The 16,460-nt window shown below is 45.0% G+C and overlaps 1 protein-coding gene across 1 annotated transcript in view; it reads right to left on the bottom strand.

Annotated features, from left to right (window-relative positions):
- APC2 (APC regulator of WNT signaling pathway 2) overlaps positions 1 to 16,460 on the bottom strand; it is a 95,685-nt gene that overhangs the window by 54,628 nt on the left and 24,597 nt on the right. The window contains exons 4-6 of the mRNA XM_033956760.1: positions 16,149 to 16,239; positions 3,527 to 3,725; positions 1,122 to 1,230 (exon numbers count right to left, since the gene is read on the bottom strand). Of these exons, the coding sequence (XP_033812651.1) occupies positions 1,122 to 1,230; positions 3,527 to 3,725; positions 16,149 to 16,239 (399 nt within the window). The remainder of the gene's footprint in view (positions 1 to 1,121; positions 1,231 to 3,526; positions 3,726 to 16,148; positions 16,240 to 16,460) is intronic.

Raw genomic sequence — 16,460 nt, 5'->3', positions numbered from 1 at the left:
GTAGTTGGAACCTAAGAACATTACTGGGCAGAGCTTTGGATTCTTGTCCAGAAATAGCTAAGAAGATGAAGGGAAAAAAAACAACAAACAACCCAACAAATTTTTAGATTGAATCAGGTTGGGCAGACTAAATGGACTATTTGGGTCTTTATCTGCCGTCATCTACTAGGTTACTATGTTACTATGTAAAGGCCATTGCAGAAATAGGTACAACTTTATATGGATATGTGCACAGATTCCACAGCAGCATGTGGATATATATCTTTAAATAGATATTTATTTATTTAAACTCCCCCCTCCCTTTTTTACAAAACCATAGCACGGTTTTTAATGCCACCACAGTGGTAACAGCTCTGATGCTCATAGAAATCCTAGGATCGATGGAGCTGTTACCGCCTCAACCAGGGCTAAAAATGCTAGCGCAGTTTTGTTAAATTGGGGAGGGTTAGTTGTTTAGTTACTTAATTCATTTTCTATCCTGTTTTCCCCAAAGAGCTCATATTTTCTTTGTACATGCTGGAAATTTACCTCTGGAACAGTGGCATAGCAATGGAGCGACCTCGGGGATCTGGACTCCTGCTTTGGGATCAGGTCCCCTCCAAACCTGCAGCACCTATTAAATGGATGGTGGGGATGTTGCCCAAGCTGCTCCCCTCTTCCTTGTGCTGCTGCAGTACAGAGAAAGTTGACGACGTGCCTCCAGCCTCCGATGCCAGGATTCCTTGCACATGCTCAGTTCTTGAGTGAACTGAGTATGCTTGAGGGGTCCCTATGTCGTGGCTGGAGGCATGTTGTTGACTTTCTCTTTACTACAGCAGAATGAGGAGGAAGGAAGCAGCTGAGGAAGATAATTTCTTTGGCTGGTGAGGCTTTGGCCACCCCACCAGTAAGTGTAACATTTTTTTAATGTACATGGAAGAGGGGATGAAAGGAAATTTAGTACCCCCAAGTTCATCCCTAGGCCCTCCCCAAAATAGGGATGGCTACGCCCCTGCTCTGGAACACACTTTTAGGTGCCCTGGTTGATATTTTTGTGCACATACATGCTTCTATCAGATGTGAGCAGCACAGAAGGATTCTTTAGGCTTCACGATCCCTCCCCTCCACCACACTCTACTCACAGTTTCAGCCTGAGGGAGCTGCTCCCGGCGCTTGGATAGTTTCTGCAACTGGCTGTAGTACCAGAGTTTTGCTTTCTCTTCCTTGTCAATCTCACTCAAAAGGAAGCATCTAAAGGAAATGAAAGCGTTTGGATTACATCTGCCTCACATCTGAGGGAACAGGTATCATGGACCAGATTGTGAAACCTTTCACAGCTTTAAAAGTTATAACACTTATGTTCCTAGTAAAAGATATATAGTGCTGAGCTCAGAAGAAGACCTGTTAGCCCAGTTACTTCTGTCTACACTGCAAGGATATAGCTCCTTATTAGGGTTGCCAGATTTTACTCCTGTAAAATCCGGAACCATAACCCCGCCCCCAGGCCCGCCCAATTTCATCTAAACCCATCCTGTTATGCCCAAGTCACGCCCCATTCCACTCTAGCCTTGCCCCCAACGATCCCGAGGTGGAAGCTTTTCAAATCTTGGACAAAGTGTCGGGTTTTGAAAAGCCGTCTGGATGCCTGGACATGTCTTCCGAAAATCCGGAAGTCTGGTAACCCTAACTCTTTATTCTCTACCATCCATTGGAGGTAATCATACAAGATCCTATACCCAGTCCTCTCTCTCCAACACCCATGTCCCATTACAACAGTTGGCAAAGTTACAATTTGATTTATTTGTCTTGATATTCTGGTTTTGAAGAAATAAATTACACTGAGGCCCAAATGACTGGCCTGCCTGGACCCTGTGGCCATATTGGATAGTACCTAGCTATCACCAATCTACTGTCACTGATCTGATTGTTTTCTGAGGACTTGCAGCTTCCTGATACAAAGTCAGCCCTCATTTTCTCCTTATTGCCTCTTGCCTTTGCCTCTGCTCTTGCTGGAGAGAAGTGTGGATTCTTTTAAATAAGACAGACTCCTAACCCAATTCCTATTGCTATTATAAGACCCATCTAGTCAATGTTTTTTATTATAGGAACAGTGCCTTAGGTATAGTTTATCTCTATCTTATCCTTCACAAGGGATCTTCTAAGTTTATCTCTTGAGTTCCGTTACTGTTTGGCCAACTAGAGGAGACAAAAGTCCACTCTGTGAAGGAATATTTTCCTGGGTCTCTTCACACCTACCCCTCCCCGAGTGTCTTTCTGAAATATGATCAGTTCTTGTGTGTCTGATGCATGTTGATTTGATACCTCTCAGAGGCCAAATAAGCACTTCTTGAATGTTTCTATGAACTAGGGTTACCATATGGCTCCATTAAAAGGACGGATTGAGACATCCAGGTTTTACTTCATTGAAAGCAATGGAAATAAAACAGGATGTCTGAGTCCGTCCTCCTGGAGCCATATAGTAACCCTACATGAACTCTATGTACAAATAACACACCTGCTTTCTAATCATAGCTAGGTAGATTGATATATGCCACATACCAGTTTTGAGTGAGGTTCATTGCTGTCATGGTATGTACAAAACTCAAAATAACTACAAAACCAAACTTATTGTTATATCGTGTCAAATGGACGGCACCTCACTTGAGACTTAGTGTATTTTAATATACACAATGGAGAAAAAAAAGCCTCAAAGCCAACATGATAGCATCATTCAAAGGCTGTCTCATATTCTCTTTGGCATAAAAAATCTCCACAAAATACTGTCTAAGTCTCAAAATGAAAATAAAGTCATCCATGTGCACAGTGTAATAGTGTACAAAACTAATCCATTGGGAGACATTACCCCCTAGAGCAGGGGTGTCAAACTCAATCATATTAAGGGGCTGAAATCCAAAACACAGGCTAAGTTGTGGGCCAGACCCCGCCCAATCTCCGCCCCAGACCCCGCCCCCATAATAATACTAATTATAACATCATTTTTTCCATTCATTTTTCATATACACACACACAATATAATCTTATTAACACATAATGGTAATGGTTAACCACAAAATTCAACTACATAAAACACACTGTATGTGTGTAACCTCTCTTTTCTGAGGCATTATTATTCTTTCTAAAGTGCCACTAGATTAGGGTTACCATATGGCTCCAGAAAAAGGAGGACGGATTAAGACATCCGGGTTTTACTTCTACTGAAAGCAATGGAAGTAAGGAGGATAGATAGAGACATCTGGGCTTTACTTCTATTGAAACAAATGGAAGTAAAACCCGGATGTCTCAATCCGTACTCCTTTATCTGGAGTCAAATGGAGTAAATGTGTACAGTGCCAGATGTACATGGCACTGTACACATAAAAGTTTTTGCTTGACAGGGCTTACAATCAATGGAGTTTCATTTATGATGGGAACAATTAAAACAACATAGGTATTAAATGGGCAGAGGAGGAGCTAAGATTTCAAAGCAGCCTCAAAAAGATGGGCTTTGAGGCTGGATTGAATAAGGCACTTCTCTGGCTGTTTGTACCTCTCTTTGTCCAGCTCATCCAGATGTTTTAAGGTTGATTTGCTTAGGTCTCCTAGGCTGCCTTTCTTCTGGAGAGCGGCAGAGTGCGCTGGGCTTCCTTCCGGTGGCCATCCCAGCCTGGAAGGCGTTTCAGAGCCCTGGCCCAAGGTGGAAATGGGACACTTAAGATCATACAGATTTGTAATGTCCATTGGAATAGCTACAAGAAGCAGAGACAAAGGTACATTAAAAATATATACACCAGAAAACCCCCCTAGCATCTCCATTTGTAAACAATGCAGTCATTTGGATAAGGGAAAGGGGATTTAGCCTTGCAGTTTTCTTCTGCTATTTTGGACTTCCAGTTAAATTGGAACTGGCCCTTCAATGAGGCAACAACATTATGGTGTCAATTTTCATAAATGGAAAGAGGAATAAGATGAATGGATAAATTTACCCAATGTCTTTGAATGGATATTCATCTACAGTCAATGTAGTTACAGGCAGCAAAAAAAGATTAGCACAGTCCATCCAGTCTGTCAGCATGGTGGCTAGAGTTGTACCTGACGTCTGGGCAAAACGAGCAGATTAACTCCTCTATGCTTTTGCTTAGGATTATACCTGCCATTTGTGTGGCTGGGGTTACCAGGCTGCATATTACACTAAGCAATTAGATATAAAAATATGCCCCTTGAACTCCCCTGCTGGTAGCATAATTAGGACTGTTTTTTTGGATACAGTCTCTGGTTAACATAGGTGGGCATTAAGCAATGCCACTGCTGACACCACTTAATTCTCCTCTCATTGACTTTTGTCACTGCTGCTGACTGGATGTGTCTGACTCCAAAGTGGGGCTTGAGCCTGGCCCACTCTGGCCTACTTCCCTGCCCTGACCCCCTTTTTAGACATCTAATTTGTTTAGCTTATGATTTTAACTAGGGCCATTTTTAAATGTGCCATTTTTTTCAGTTTCTCTTTTTTTAGCTCCAGAAAAAATTAATTCTTTCAAAGGCATGAACACTAAAGGCAATTCTATAAGCTGATGTTTAGATAGCTTAGAGCAGTGGTTCCCAACCCTTTCCTGGAGGACCACCAGGCCAATCGGGTTTTCAGGCTAGCCCTAATGAATATGCATGGAGCAGATTTGCCTGCCTGTCACTTCCGTTATATGCAAATCTCTTTCATGCATATTCATTAGGGCTAGCCTGAAAACCCGATTGGCCTGGTGGTCCTTCAGGACAGGGTTGGGAACCACTGGCTTAGAGAATAGTAGCACTTACATGCATCATTGGCACTACAAACTGACAGTTAGATGCATTACTACTAGGCACTATTTTATAAACAGTGCACCTAGATTACTTAATAAACAATTGTTGGGGGGTGGGGGGTGTCCATGTAGGCAGAACATGGGCATGTCATAATAATAATAATAACAGTTTATATACTGCAGGACCGTGAAGTTCTATGCGATTTAGAATGATTAGAAATGCTACAAATTGAGTAGAACTGACAAGTAAAACTAGTGAATAGCGGCTCTAGAGATCAATTAAAGTGGGAAAGATTGTACAAATCAGCTGCCTAAGTACTCCAGGAACAGATATGTTTTTAGGTGACTCCTGAATTCTCCATAAGTATTAGCATGCTTAAGTAATCGTTCCAGGTCTTTACCCCACAGGAGTGTGTAATTTTTGGCGTGCCAATGCAACTTTGTGTTAACATTTAATAATGGCTTAAGTACATCCTTATGCACAGTAGCATAGCGAGGGTGACAGGTGCCCCTCCCCCACTCTCTTCTTCAACCCCACCCCATCCGCTCCTTCCCCGCCCTCTCCAGCCACATGCGCATTCCCTTCCCCCGTACCTCTTTAATGTTCCTGGCGCAAGCAGGACTTCGGTAATGGCGTAAGCAGTGGCATAGTAAGGGGGAGGGGTGGTCCACCATGGGCGCTGGCACCCTTCCTCTTCTCCGCCCCCTCCCAGTCCTTCCCTGCTCCCTCCCCCCAATATCATGTGTGCTCCCCTTCCCTTCTCCCATATCTCTTTAACATTCCTGGCGCAAGCAACAACCACAATCTGCCACTTGCGCCAGCGGCAGCTCTTCCTCTGACATCACTTCCTAGGCACTGGTCCAGGAAGTGACATCAGAGGAAGAGCCGACGCTGGCATAAGAAGCAGGATGGGGTTGCTGCTTGCACCAAGAACGTTAAAGAGATATGGGGGAAGGGAAGGAGAGTACACACGATAGGGGGGAGGGGCATAGAAGAGGAAAGGTGCTGGCACCCCCCACCAAGATAGTGCCCAGGGCGGACCACCCCACACCCCTCTCCCTTACTACGCCACTGCTTACGCCATTACAGAACTGGCTCTATGGGTGCCCTTCAGTGGCATTTTTATTTTGCAATATGTAGTCATTCAGTTGGTTTAACACTACTTTCTCAATCACCTTACCCAAGAAAGGTACAACAGAAATAGGACGAAAATGTTTCAAATTCTCAACATCCAATCCTTTTTCTTTAGTGTTGGGGTAACTGTAGATTCCTTACGCCCCATAGGGAGTTGTCCCCCCACCAAGGATTTATTAACTGCTGCCACTATGTGTAAAGAAGGCACACTTTTCTTAAAGAGTGTATTTTTTTCCTGTATGCGCATACATGTGCAAACCATATTACATGCATGCACTATCAGGAAAAATGTGCACTCTTTAAGAAAAGTGTGCCCTCTGCACTTATAGCAAACTCTTTAAGAAGACTGCACCTCTTATTGGCAAACATTATTTCATCGCAAATAGCCCATCCCTATTTTTAATCACGTACATTAAGCCAGTTAGCATGGCTTGTTTTTAACTAGGTAGATTTACCTGGCTAAACATGATCACCCAGATCTGTTATTTGAGTTTCTGCCAGGTACTTATGTCCTAGATTGCCCACTGTGGAGAGAGGATACTGGGCTAGATGGACCAATGGTCTGGCCCAGCATGGCTATTCTTAGGTAGGAGAGTATGGTGTAATGATTAGGGCTATAGCTTCTGTACTCTAAGGTTGTGAGTTCAAATCCCATATTACTCTCTGTGACCCTGGACAAGTCACTTAGGACAAGATTCTCAAAACTTTAACACGGTCGCTAAACTGTTTTCTGGCAGTTTAGCCTGCACGCATTTTAGCGATGGATTATCAAAACGGATTATCTCTGTCTTTTGCAAGGTTTCTAGCAGTCTCCGACAATGGCATGCAAATGTGCTATTTAACATTGAAAAATGAGCCCTCCAGTGGATTCTGAAAAATTGCTAAGGCATTTTCGAAGAGTGGCATCAGATTTTGGCGACAAAAAGTAGTGACTGGTCTGGGGGTGCTATTACAGTGTCAGCACTTGTGTTTTGACTGTGGCTAATGAAAAAAAATGTGTATTTATGTATTTTACTAGTGTTTAAGCCCGTTACATTAATGGATGCTAGAGTAGATGTCTGTCTGTCTGGGGTTTTTTTCTTTGTCTCTCTCTCTCTCTTCTTGAACGCTGTCTGTCTGTCATTCTTTCTATCTGTGTCTCTCTCTGGACCCCTGTCTGTCTGTCTTTCTTTCTGTCTCTGTCTCCCTGGCCCCCTGCCTGCCTGTATTCTCTGTTACGCCATGCCTGCCTGTCTCTCTGTGGCCCCCTTCCTATGTCCATAGTGTCCCATCTTATGTCCTTAGTGCCCTCAGTGCCTCCTTCCTATGTCCTTAGTGCCCCCAGTGCCTCCTTCCTATGTCCTTAGTGCCTCCAGTGCCTCTTTCCCATGTACTTATTGCCCCCAGTGCCTCCATCATGTGTCCTTAGTGCCCCATTGTCTCCTTCCTGTGTCCTTAGTGCCCCCAGTGTCTTTGTCCTGTGTCTATAGTGCCCTCAGTGCCTCCTATGTCCTTAGTACCCTCAGTGCCCCTTCCTATGTCCTTAGTGGCCCCCAGTGCCTCCTTCCTATGACTTTGTCCCACCCAAACCCTCTGAAGCCAGCCTGCCTGCCTGCCTGCCTCCCTCCCATCCCCCTTTGCATTATAACCCTTGAGAAGCATGTTTCCATCTTCTCCCCCCACCCACTACCGCCACCGTGCAGCCGACCCCACTGACCCTCCCATTGTGAGTCGACTGACGGGCCTCCCAGCTCCGGCAGCATCCGCAGCGCTATGGGCGCGCTGCTTCGCGGCCTTCTGCTGCCCTGATTTCCTCTGCCGCGTCTCTGATGATGTCATCATGGACGCGTCAAAGGAAATCGGGGTGGTGGATGGCTATGAGGCAGCGTGTTTGGAGTGCTGTGGACCTTGCTGGAGGCTTGAGGTTTGTGGTCGTCTCGCGGTGGGAGGGTCAACGGGGGTTCGGGTGCGGCGGGGGGACAACGACGATTATATGGGAGCTTCTGAGGGGATCAGGGCAGGGTCGAGGGCACCATTGTGTACTGGAAAACAGAACCCTAGACGCGCATGCGCACTCCTACCTGCCAGGGACTTACTGATCACGGAACACGCAAGTGGGAGTGCGCATGCGCACTTAGGGTTTTATTATTATATAAATAAGCGGAGGGTAATAAAATCTCGCGTCTTTTGAGTTTTGTGGAGAAACAGGCATGTTTCATGCGCGCTTGTTTAAAGCCAACTTTTCTTCTTGAGCGCGTGTATGATACCCTTGTCTTATGTGTTTCTGACTGTGTGTCATGATTAAAATTTACATAAAAACCAATGACAAGATTTACCTGAATTATATTAGTGTTTGTAGAGAAAGGCAGGGCATGTTTCATGCGCAATTGATAAAAGTTGACATTGCTTCTCCCCTCCCCTCCCATTCGTCCAACAGCTCTTGTCTGCCTATGATTGACACACTGCTTATAGTTTATGTGACACCACTGATGCTTTATGGCAGGGAAGATTCACAAAGCATTCCGGGATTTGTTCCGCGATTCCAGAATTCAAATTCCAGTAGCTTCGAAGCATTACTGAACCGCTCGTATTTTGTGCAAGATTTGTGTCGCGCGCATATGATGTAATCATATTCTATGCTCAAACAACGCCCATGTTGATTGCATTGCATTGCTTTCCAGTGACATGTGCACATTCACGCCTCTTTCCTTGTATATTCTGCGCATGTGCCGGTCAGTGACTCGATGCATGTAAATTGAGCAAATCTGCCCTGCTGTCTGGCGAATCTTCCCCACTGTCCTTCGACATCATTTGCATGCAAGATTTTTGGAGAATGTCTTGTTTTTTTAAAATTCGCTATCACAACGGCTGCGTTAGCAGACCATTGCTTTTTTTACGCAGATGTTTGAGAATCTTGCCCTTAATCTTTCACTGCCCCGGGTACATTAGATAGATTGTGAGCACGATGCGAAAGTAGGAGAAAATATTTGAAGTACAGTGGTACCTCGGTTTGCGAGTAACTCGGTTTGCGAGTGTTTTGCAAGACGAGCAAAACACTCAGCAAACTTTTGACTCGCAAACCGAGCACTGCCCCGATCAACGAGCACTTACAGGGGATTTCTCTTCCATCTTCCGGCCAGCCTGGGCCTGCGCGGCCGGGTGCTGTCCCACCTGTGCGTTGCGTGTGATGCACACAGCGTCAATCATCGGCGTTGTGCTTGTCGTGCGCGGTGTGCGGGTGGGAGCTCTCCAGCATGCGAGGGGCATCCGACGTGGAGGGCTGGCCGGCGGATGGAGGAGGCATTCCTCTGAAGGCATTGTGAGGTTCTCCGGCAGCTGGCATCCCCCCCCCCCCGAAGCGGCACTGTGGGGTTCTTCTTCAGATGACCGATGGAGGAGGCAGACGGAGGAGATGGCGCTGCAGCACCCGGCACTTGACAGGTATAGACCCCGGGTTCTAGAACGAATCATTGCTGTTGCCACTATTTTCTATGGGGAACTTTGTTTTGATAAACGAGCATTTTGGATTACGAGCATGCTCCTGGAACGGATTATGCTCGTAATCCAAGGTACCACTGTACTTGTATGTACACTGATTTGAGTGTGGTTGTAAAACTACAAAAGGCAGTACAAGTCCCAATCCCTTTCCTCTTATGTTCTCTAGGCAACTTTCTGTCACTGTCCTTTCTGTGGCTCTTTTGACTGAAATCAACTCAAACATCTTTTGCAAATTTGGGTCCTGCTCTGTGGAATTCTGTTCCTCCCACCTCAGAGCTGTATCCTAGGTTTAATAATAATTTGGGAGTCAATATTCAGTCAGAGGCACTCAGCAGTTTGCTGATGACCAACAACATTTATGAAAAAATATGTTTTGTAAAATCTAGTTATTAGTAGGGAAACATCCAGGTCATGTATACCAAAAACAAAGCTGACAACACATAAACCAAAAATTGAAGCGGAGAAAAAATAAACCTCAATTGAGGGAGGTTGGGAATACACAAGTACCCAACCATCCACACATCATCACGGGTTTACAAAAAAAACTCCGTAAACATATATATGAGTAACTGCTTCACTCGTTTCCATTCATACAAAATGTTATTTTAGTCACTTTTTTTCTTCTTTTTTTCTCCAAAGTCTTTTTTGTGTATAAACGTCAGTGTATAGTAATACAGGCCAGAATCCCAAACTTAACTGAATTAATTAGCAAGGGCTACAGCTTAATTGCATTAGTGTAAGAGTTCTTAAAGGTATGGAGCACACAGTCAAAAATAATACAGAAAAAATACACTCATCTGAAACAGGCTTTTCACCAAAGGCTTCCAACTCATACTCCCGACAGAAAAGACTTTCTGTTTCGCCCGACAAGGGCTACTTCAGGGGAAAAAAGCCATCTTCTGCTGTCTCCATGCTTCTTACAATTTGTTGATAGTAAAGCCGACTCCTCTCAAGCAGGTACTGGGACTATGAGATGCGCCCGGCTCGAACAAAAAACGAACCGGGCGTCATGACGTCATCCACTACGTGATGCGTGATAGGCTAAACACAAGCACTACTATTAAACTTCCAAATGGTCATAAAATAAAACCTTCAAAGAAAGTTCATAACTCCAGAGAGATTTCAGGAGAATGGCTACCATTCATAAGTGGAATTCAAAAGAATGGTTGCCATTCATAAGTGGTATTCAAGCCCAACGGCTCCAAAGTTTGCAAACGATTGATCCACTGTTGTTCCTTCTGCCATAACACTCTTCTACTGTCACCTCTTCTCTGGGTAGGGGGCAATTTCTCAATTACCCAACATTTTAAATTTTCAAACTTATGACCCAATTGTGTACAATGAGCAACTATAGGAGCTGTTAATTTTCGAGTATTCAAACAGCTCTTATGTTCTGTGATTCTAACAGTTAACGTACGTGATGTTTGGCCGATATAAAGTAAATCACATGGGCATTGAATAACATAAACTATGTTTGTGGACTGACATGAAGACGAATGATATAAACCAAAACTTCTGCCATCAGTTGGATTAATGAATCTCGAAATGGTCATCATTATATCACAATTTGAGCAATGGCCACAAGGTCTGTGACCATAAACCATATTTAAATCTTCTTCTGTAAATTTTTCTTTAGAGGTATGACATAACCAGTCACTTAGATTTTTATTTCTTAATTGAGTAAAAATAAATCGCTTGTTAGTAAAACAGGGAAGAGTTTTTAATAGAGGGAGATGTTTCTTATATTTCTTGCTTAAAAAATTCCCCATTGAAGATGAAATAATTATTTTTTAAGGCAATTTCACAAAGGTCTTTCAAAAATATATTTTTTCTCAATTAAGAAATAAAAATCTAAGTGACTGGTTATGTCATACTTCTAAAGAAAAATTTACAGAAGAAGATTTAAATATGGTTTATGGTCACAGACCTTGTGGCCATTGCTCAAATTGTGATATAATGATGACCATTTCGAGATTCATTAATCCAACTGATGGCAGAAGTTTTGGTTTATATCATTCGTCTTCATGTCAGTCCACAAACATAGTTTATGTTATTCAATGCCCATGTGATTTACTTTATATCGGCCAAACATCACGTACGTTAACTGTTAGAATCACAGAACATAAGAGCTGTTTGAATACTCGAAAATTAACAGCTCCTATAGTTGCTCATTGTACACAATTGGGTCATAAGTTTGAAAATTTAAAATGTTGGGTAATTGAGAAATTGCCCCCTACCCAGAGAAGAGGTGACAGTAGAAGAGTGTTATGGCAGAAGGAACAACAGTGGATCAATCGTTTGCAAACTTTGGAGCCGTTGGGCTTGAATACCACTTATGAATGGCAACCATTCTTTTGAATACCACTTATGAATGGCAACCATTCTTTTGAATTCCACTTATGAATGGTAGCCATTCTCCTGAAATCTCTCTGGAGTTATGAACTTTCTTTGAAGGTTTTATTTTATGACCATTTGGAAGTTTAATAGTAGTGCTTGTGTTTAGCCTATCACGCATCACGTAGTGGATGACGTCATGACGCCCGGTTCGTTTTTTGTTCGAGCCGGGCACGTCTCACAGTCCCAGTACCTGCTTGAGAGGAGTCGGCTTTACTATCAACAAATTGTAAGAAGCATGGAGACAGCAGAAGATGGCTTTTTTCCCCTGAAGTAGCTCTTGTCGGGCGAAACAGAAAGTCTTTTCTGTCGGGAGTATGAGTTGGAAGCCTTTGGTGAAAAGCCTGTTTCAGATGAGTGTATTTTTTCTGTATTATTTTTGACTGTGTGCTCCATACCTTTAAGAACTCTTACACTAATGCAATTAAGCTGTAGCCCTTGCTAATTAATTCAGTTAAGTTTGGGATTCTGGCCTGTATTACTATACACTGACGTTTATACACAAAAAAGACTTTGGAGAAAAAAAGAAGAAAAAAAGTGACTAAAATAAGATTTTGTATGAATGGAAACGAGTGAAGCAGTTACTCATATATATGTTTACGGAGTTTTTTTATAAACCCGTGATGATGTGTGGATGGTTGGGTACTTGTGTAGTCCCAACCTCCCTCAATTGAGGTTTATTTTTTCTCCGCTTCAATTTTTGGTTTATGTGTTGTCAGCTTTGTTTTTGGTATACATGACCTGGATGTTTCCTTACTAATAACTAGATTTTACAAAACATATTTTTTCATATATTTATTAATTATTTTGTTTTGACCTTAATAAATTGCTAGTTGTACAACATTTATGGCCATAAATCCAATGCTGGGTCATGTCCAGGGTCTGCACTGAATTTCCTGGTTTGCAGAGCTGGCTACTGGATAGCCTGTTAAGGGCATCTCATACAGACAGGACTGACTCTTATGCTGTCCTATTTATGCAGTTACCTTGGTTGCCCTTAACTGGCCAAGTCCTGACTTTACCCCTGGTATGCCCCAAATTAGATGGTTTTCAGTTTGGCCCTAACTGGTTATTTTTAGCAGCACTAAGTGGTCACAAGCTGCTGAAAATGAGTGGTCAGGGCCAGCAATTGCCCAGAACCCACCATCAGAGGGGGCCCAAACCTGCCTGAAACTGAAAGAAGGACAGCCTGCAAGCAAGCTTCGGAGCCCCCTCAGGTGAGCGGTGAGCCATAAACAGATGATTTAACCAGCCAGGAGCCACTTCTGGCTAGTTAAATCACTTTGAACACCATTATTCATTTCCCCAGCACTTTTTTCTTGACCCTATTTTATATTTTTGATTATGTGTGTTTCCTAAGTTATTTGAGGTTTCAGCATTTCAGATGACTTTTTCACACTCTATTTGCATATAATTTTACTTGGTTTGTTTGCACTTATAAATCCTGTTGTATATTGACAACCTTCTCTGTATTATTTATTGTTTCATATTCATATTGTCATATATTCATATCAACCTATATTTTAATTCATTTATTCAGAGTTGCCATTTGTATCACATGACCTTCAATACATTCATGTCTTTGTATTGATACATCAGAATAGTAGGTCTTTGTATCCTATATAATAAAACCCTAAGCGCGCATGCGCACTTAGGGTTTCGTGTTCCCTGCCGCCGTGTTTTCTGATCCCTGGCCAGATTCTATTTTAGAACACGGCGGCAGGGAACACTCTGGCCACTCTCCTCCTCCTGCCCTCACTCACCAACTCTCCCTGCCTGTGTCCTGGCCGCCCCGATTTCCCTCCTTGGCCTTATTCGGGGGCTTGATGTGGAGCGGCGCTGGCGGCAACTGCTGGGAGGAGGGCTTCGAGCCGCTGAAGACTCTCCCCAAAGCGCAGCAGAGGGTCGAGCGCTGTTTCCTTGAGGATCGTAGCTGGCTGTACCAAACTTCGCAGGCCACACAGCACCTCAGTAGAATGTTTCCTCTGACGTACGCGATCGCATCAGAGGGAACGTGCAACCGAAGTGCAGAGCGGCCTGCGAGGTTCGCAAAAGCCGGCCGCGATGCTCACAAGGCTACATGCTGGACCGGGGGAGCAGGTAAGGGGTGCTGCTGATCGGGGGAGCAGGGAAGAGGGACCAGGGAAGCAAGGAAGAGGTGCTGCTGACCTGGGAAGCAGGGAAGAGGAACCGAGAGAGCAGGAAAGAGGTGCTGACCGGGGAAGCAGGGAAGAGGAACCGGGAGAGCAGGGAAGATGTGCTGCTGACTGGAGGAGCAGGGAAGAGGTGCTGCTGACCGGGGAAGCAGGGAAGAGGAACCGGGGGAGCAGGGAAGAGGTGCTGCTGACCGGTGGAGCAGGGAAGAGGTGCTGCTGACCGGGGAAGCAGGGAAGAGGAACCGGGGGAGCAGGGAAGAGGTGCTGCTGACCGGGGAAGCAGGGAAGAGGAACCGGGGGAGCAGGGAAGAAGTGCTGCTGACCGGGGAAGCAGGGAAGAGGAACCGGGGCAGCAGGGAAGAGGTGCTGCTGACCGGGGAAGCAGGGAAGAGGAACCGGGGGAGCAGGGAAGAGGTGCTGCTGACTGGGGAAGCAGGGAAGAGGGACCAGGGGAGCAGGGAAGAGGTGCTGACCGGGGAAGCAGGGAAGAGGAACCGGGAGAGCAGGGAAGATGTGCTGCTGACCGGAGGAGCAGGGAAGAGGTGCTGCTGACCGGGGAAGCAGGGAAGAGGGACCAGGGAAGCAAGGAAGAGGTGCTGCTGACCTGGGAAGCAGGGAAGAGGAACCGAGAGAGCAGGAAAGAGGTGCTGACCGGGGAAGCAGGGAAGAGGAACCGGGAGAGCAGGGAAGATGTGCTGCTGACCGGAGGAGCAGGGAAGAGGTGCTGCTGACCGGGGAAGCAGGGAAGAGGAACCGGGGGAGCAGGGAAGAGGTGCTGCTGACCGGTGGAGCAGGGAAGAGGTGCTGCTGACCGGGGAAGCAGGGAAGAGGAACCGGGGGAGCAGGGAAGAGGTGCTGCTGACCGGGGAAGCAGGGAAGAGGAACCGGGGGAGCAGGGAAGAAGTGCTGCTGACCGGGGAAGCAGGGAAGAGGAACCGGGGCAGCAGGGAAGAGGTGCTGCTGACCGGGGAAGCAGGGAAGAGGAACCGGGGGAGCAGGGAAGAGGTGCTGCTGACTGGGGAAGCAGGGAAGAGGGACCAGGGGAGCAGGGAAGAGGTGCTGATGACCGGGGAAGCAGGGAAGAGTAACCGGGGGAGCAGGGAAGAGGTGCTGTTGGACTGTGGGGGGAGGGGTAAAAATGGGTTTGGAGCTGGGGCTGAAAATAGGGGACATGTGAGGGAAGGAGGCTTTACTAGCACCCGTTAATGTAACGGGCTTAAACACTAGTGTCTACTATATTTCCCCATTTGAAGGTCTTACATATATTTTTATTAAGCAGATAATTCCTTTGTTTTTTGTCCATACATCGTTTTAAAGCAGAAATTTTTATTATATGCTTTCATTAGTAGTTTCTACATTTGTATATTTATGGATGGATGTAGTTTTTTTTAAATGTGTTTTTTTTGTTATTTTTATTTAGTTTGACTCCTGATGCAGGCCTGTAGACCAAAACACAACTCGTGTTGCTCTATTTAACCAGCCAGGAACAGTTCCTGGCCACTTATATAGCGCTAAGCCAGCTAAGTGCTAATGTTCGGCGCAAGTTGGCCACTGAATATTCGTGTTTAGCAGCTAACAAATAGCTGGCTATGTCACTCAACTTAGTTGGCTATCCGCGCCATTCCAAGCACTAGCTGGCTAATTTTAGCAGCCAAATTAGGCCAGTTAAATAGCTGATCTATCTTTGGCCGCTATAAAACAGCCAGTCAGTGCTTAAAATCAGTTTAGCCGGCTAAGTTTTCAGCAGCCATAAATAGACTGGATATTAAATGTCGGGGCTCAGTGCTGACCGCAGGAGTCAGCCCAGCTAACTCCCATGGTCTGAATAGGGGCCCCAATATCTTTGCTAACTGGCTACGTTCTGGCTTCTTCCCCAGACTGCCCCTAGCCTACCCGCTTAGGGAATGGCTGGTTATCAGAGATATTCAATAGCACTACCCGGTTCAGTGCCACTACATATCAGTGGCTGGCCAGCTCAGTGGGGTTTAACCAGTCAGAAGCCTCTCCTGCCCAGTTAAACCCTTTTGAATATCAACGCCTGTATACATAACTCAATCTACACGTGTGTCAGGCAAGCTGCAGAGAGATAAGACTGTTCAAGAGTAAGAAATAAAAGCAGTGCCAAGAGCCAGTCGTCTTGTAATGGCCAAAGTTAGAGGAACTAACTAAGGTCAGATACTGTGGTCAACAATCTCTTCTTCTGAATTTTCTTACCCTTCAGTTGGTCGAGGACAACTGTCTGGCCAGAGGAGACCATGACCCCAGTTTCCTGATCCAGTTTACCCTGCAAATGCTTCAGGACCTCCTGGAAAGGGACAAATGCACATACTGTGTAGTAACAAACTTAGACCATGAGTCCACTAGAGATGGGAAAAGTAGTTGTACAGTATATAATAAATGTACACTGCTTTGGTTGTACCACAGAAAGGCGATTTATCAAATTCATGACCCTAACCAGCCCTGACAGAGAACCAGACTCCAGGGCGGCAAAAATTTGAGAGTAGTATAGAGATTAGATATTTTGGC

Source organism: Geotrypetes seraphini, chromosome 8 (assembly GCF_902459505.1).
Source record: "Geotrypetes seraphini chromosome 8, aGeoSer1.1, whole genome shotgun sequence".
Lineage (NCBI taxonomy): Eukaryota > Metazoa > Chordata > Amphibia > Gymnophiona > Dermophiidae > Geotrypetes > Geotrypetes seraphini.
This window is presented reverse-complemented; position numbering and strand designations above follow the sequence as displayed.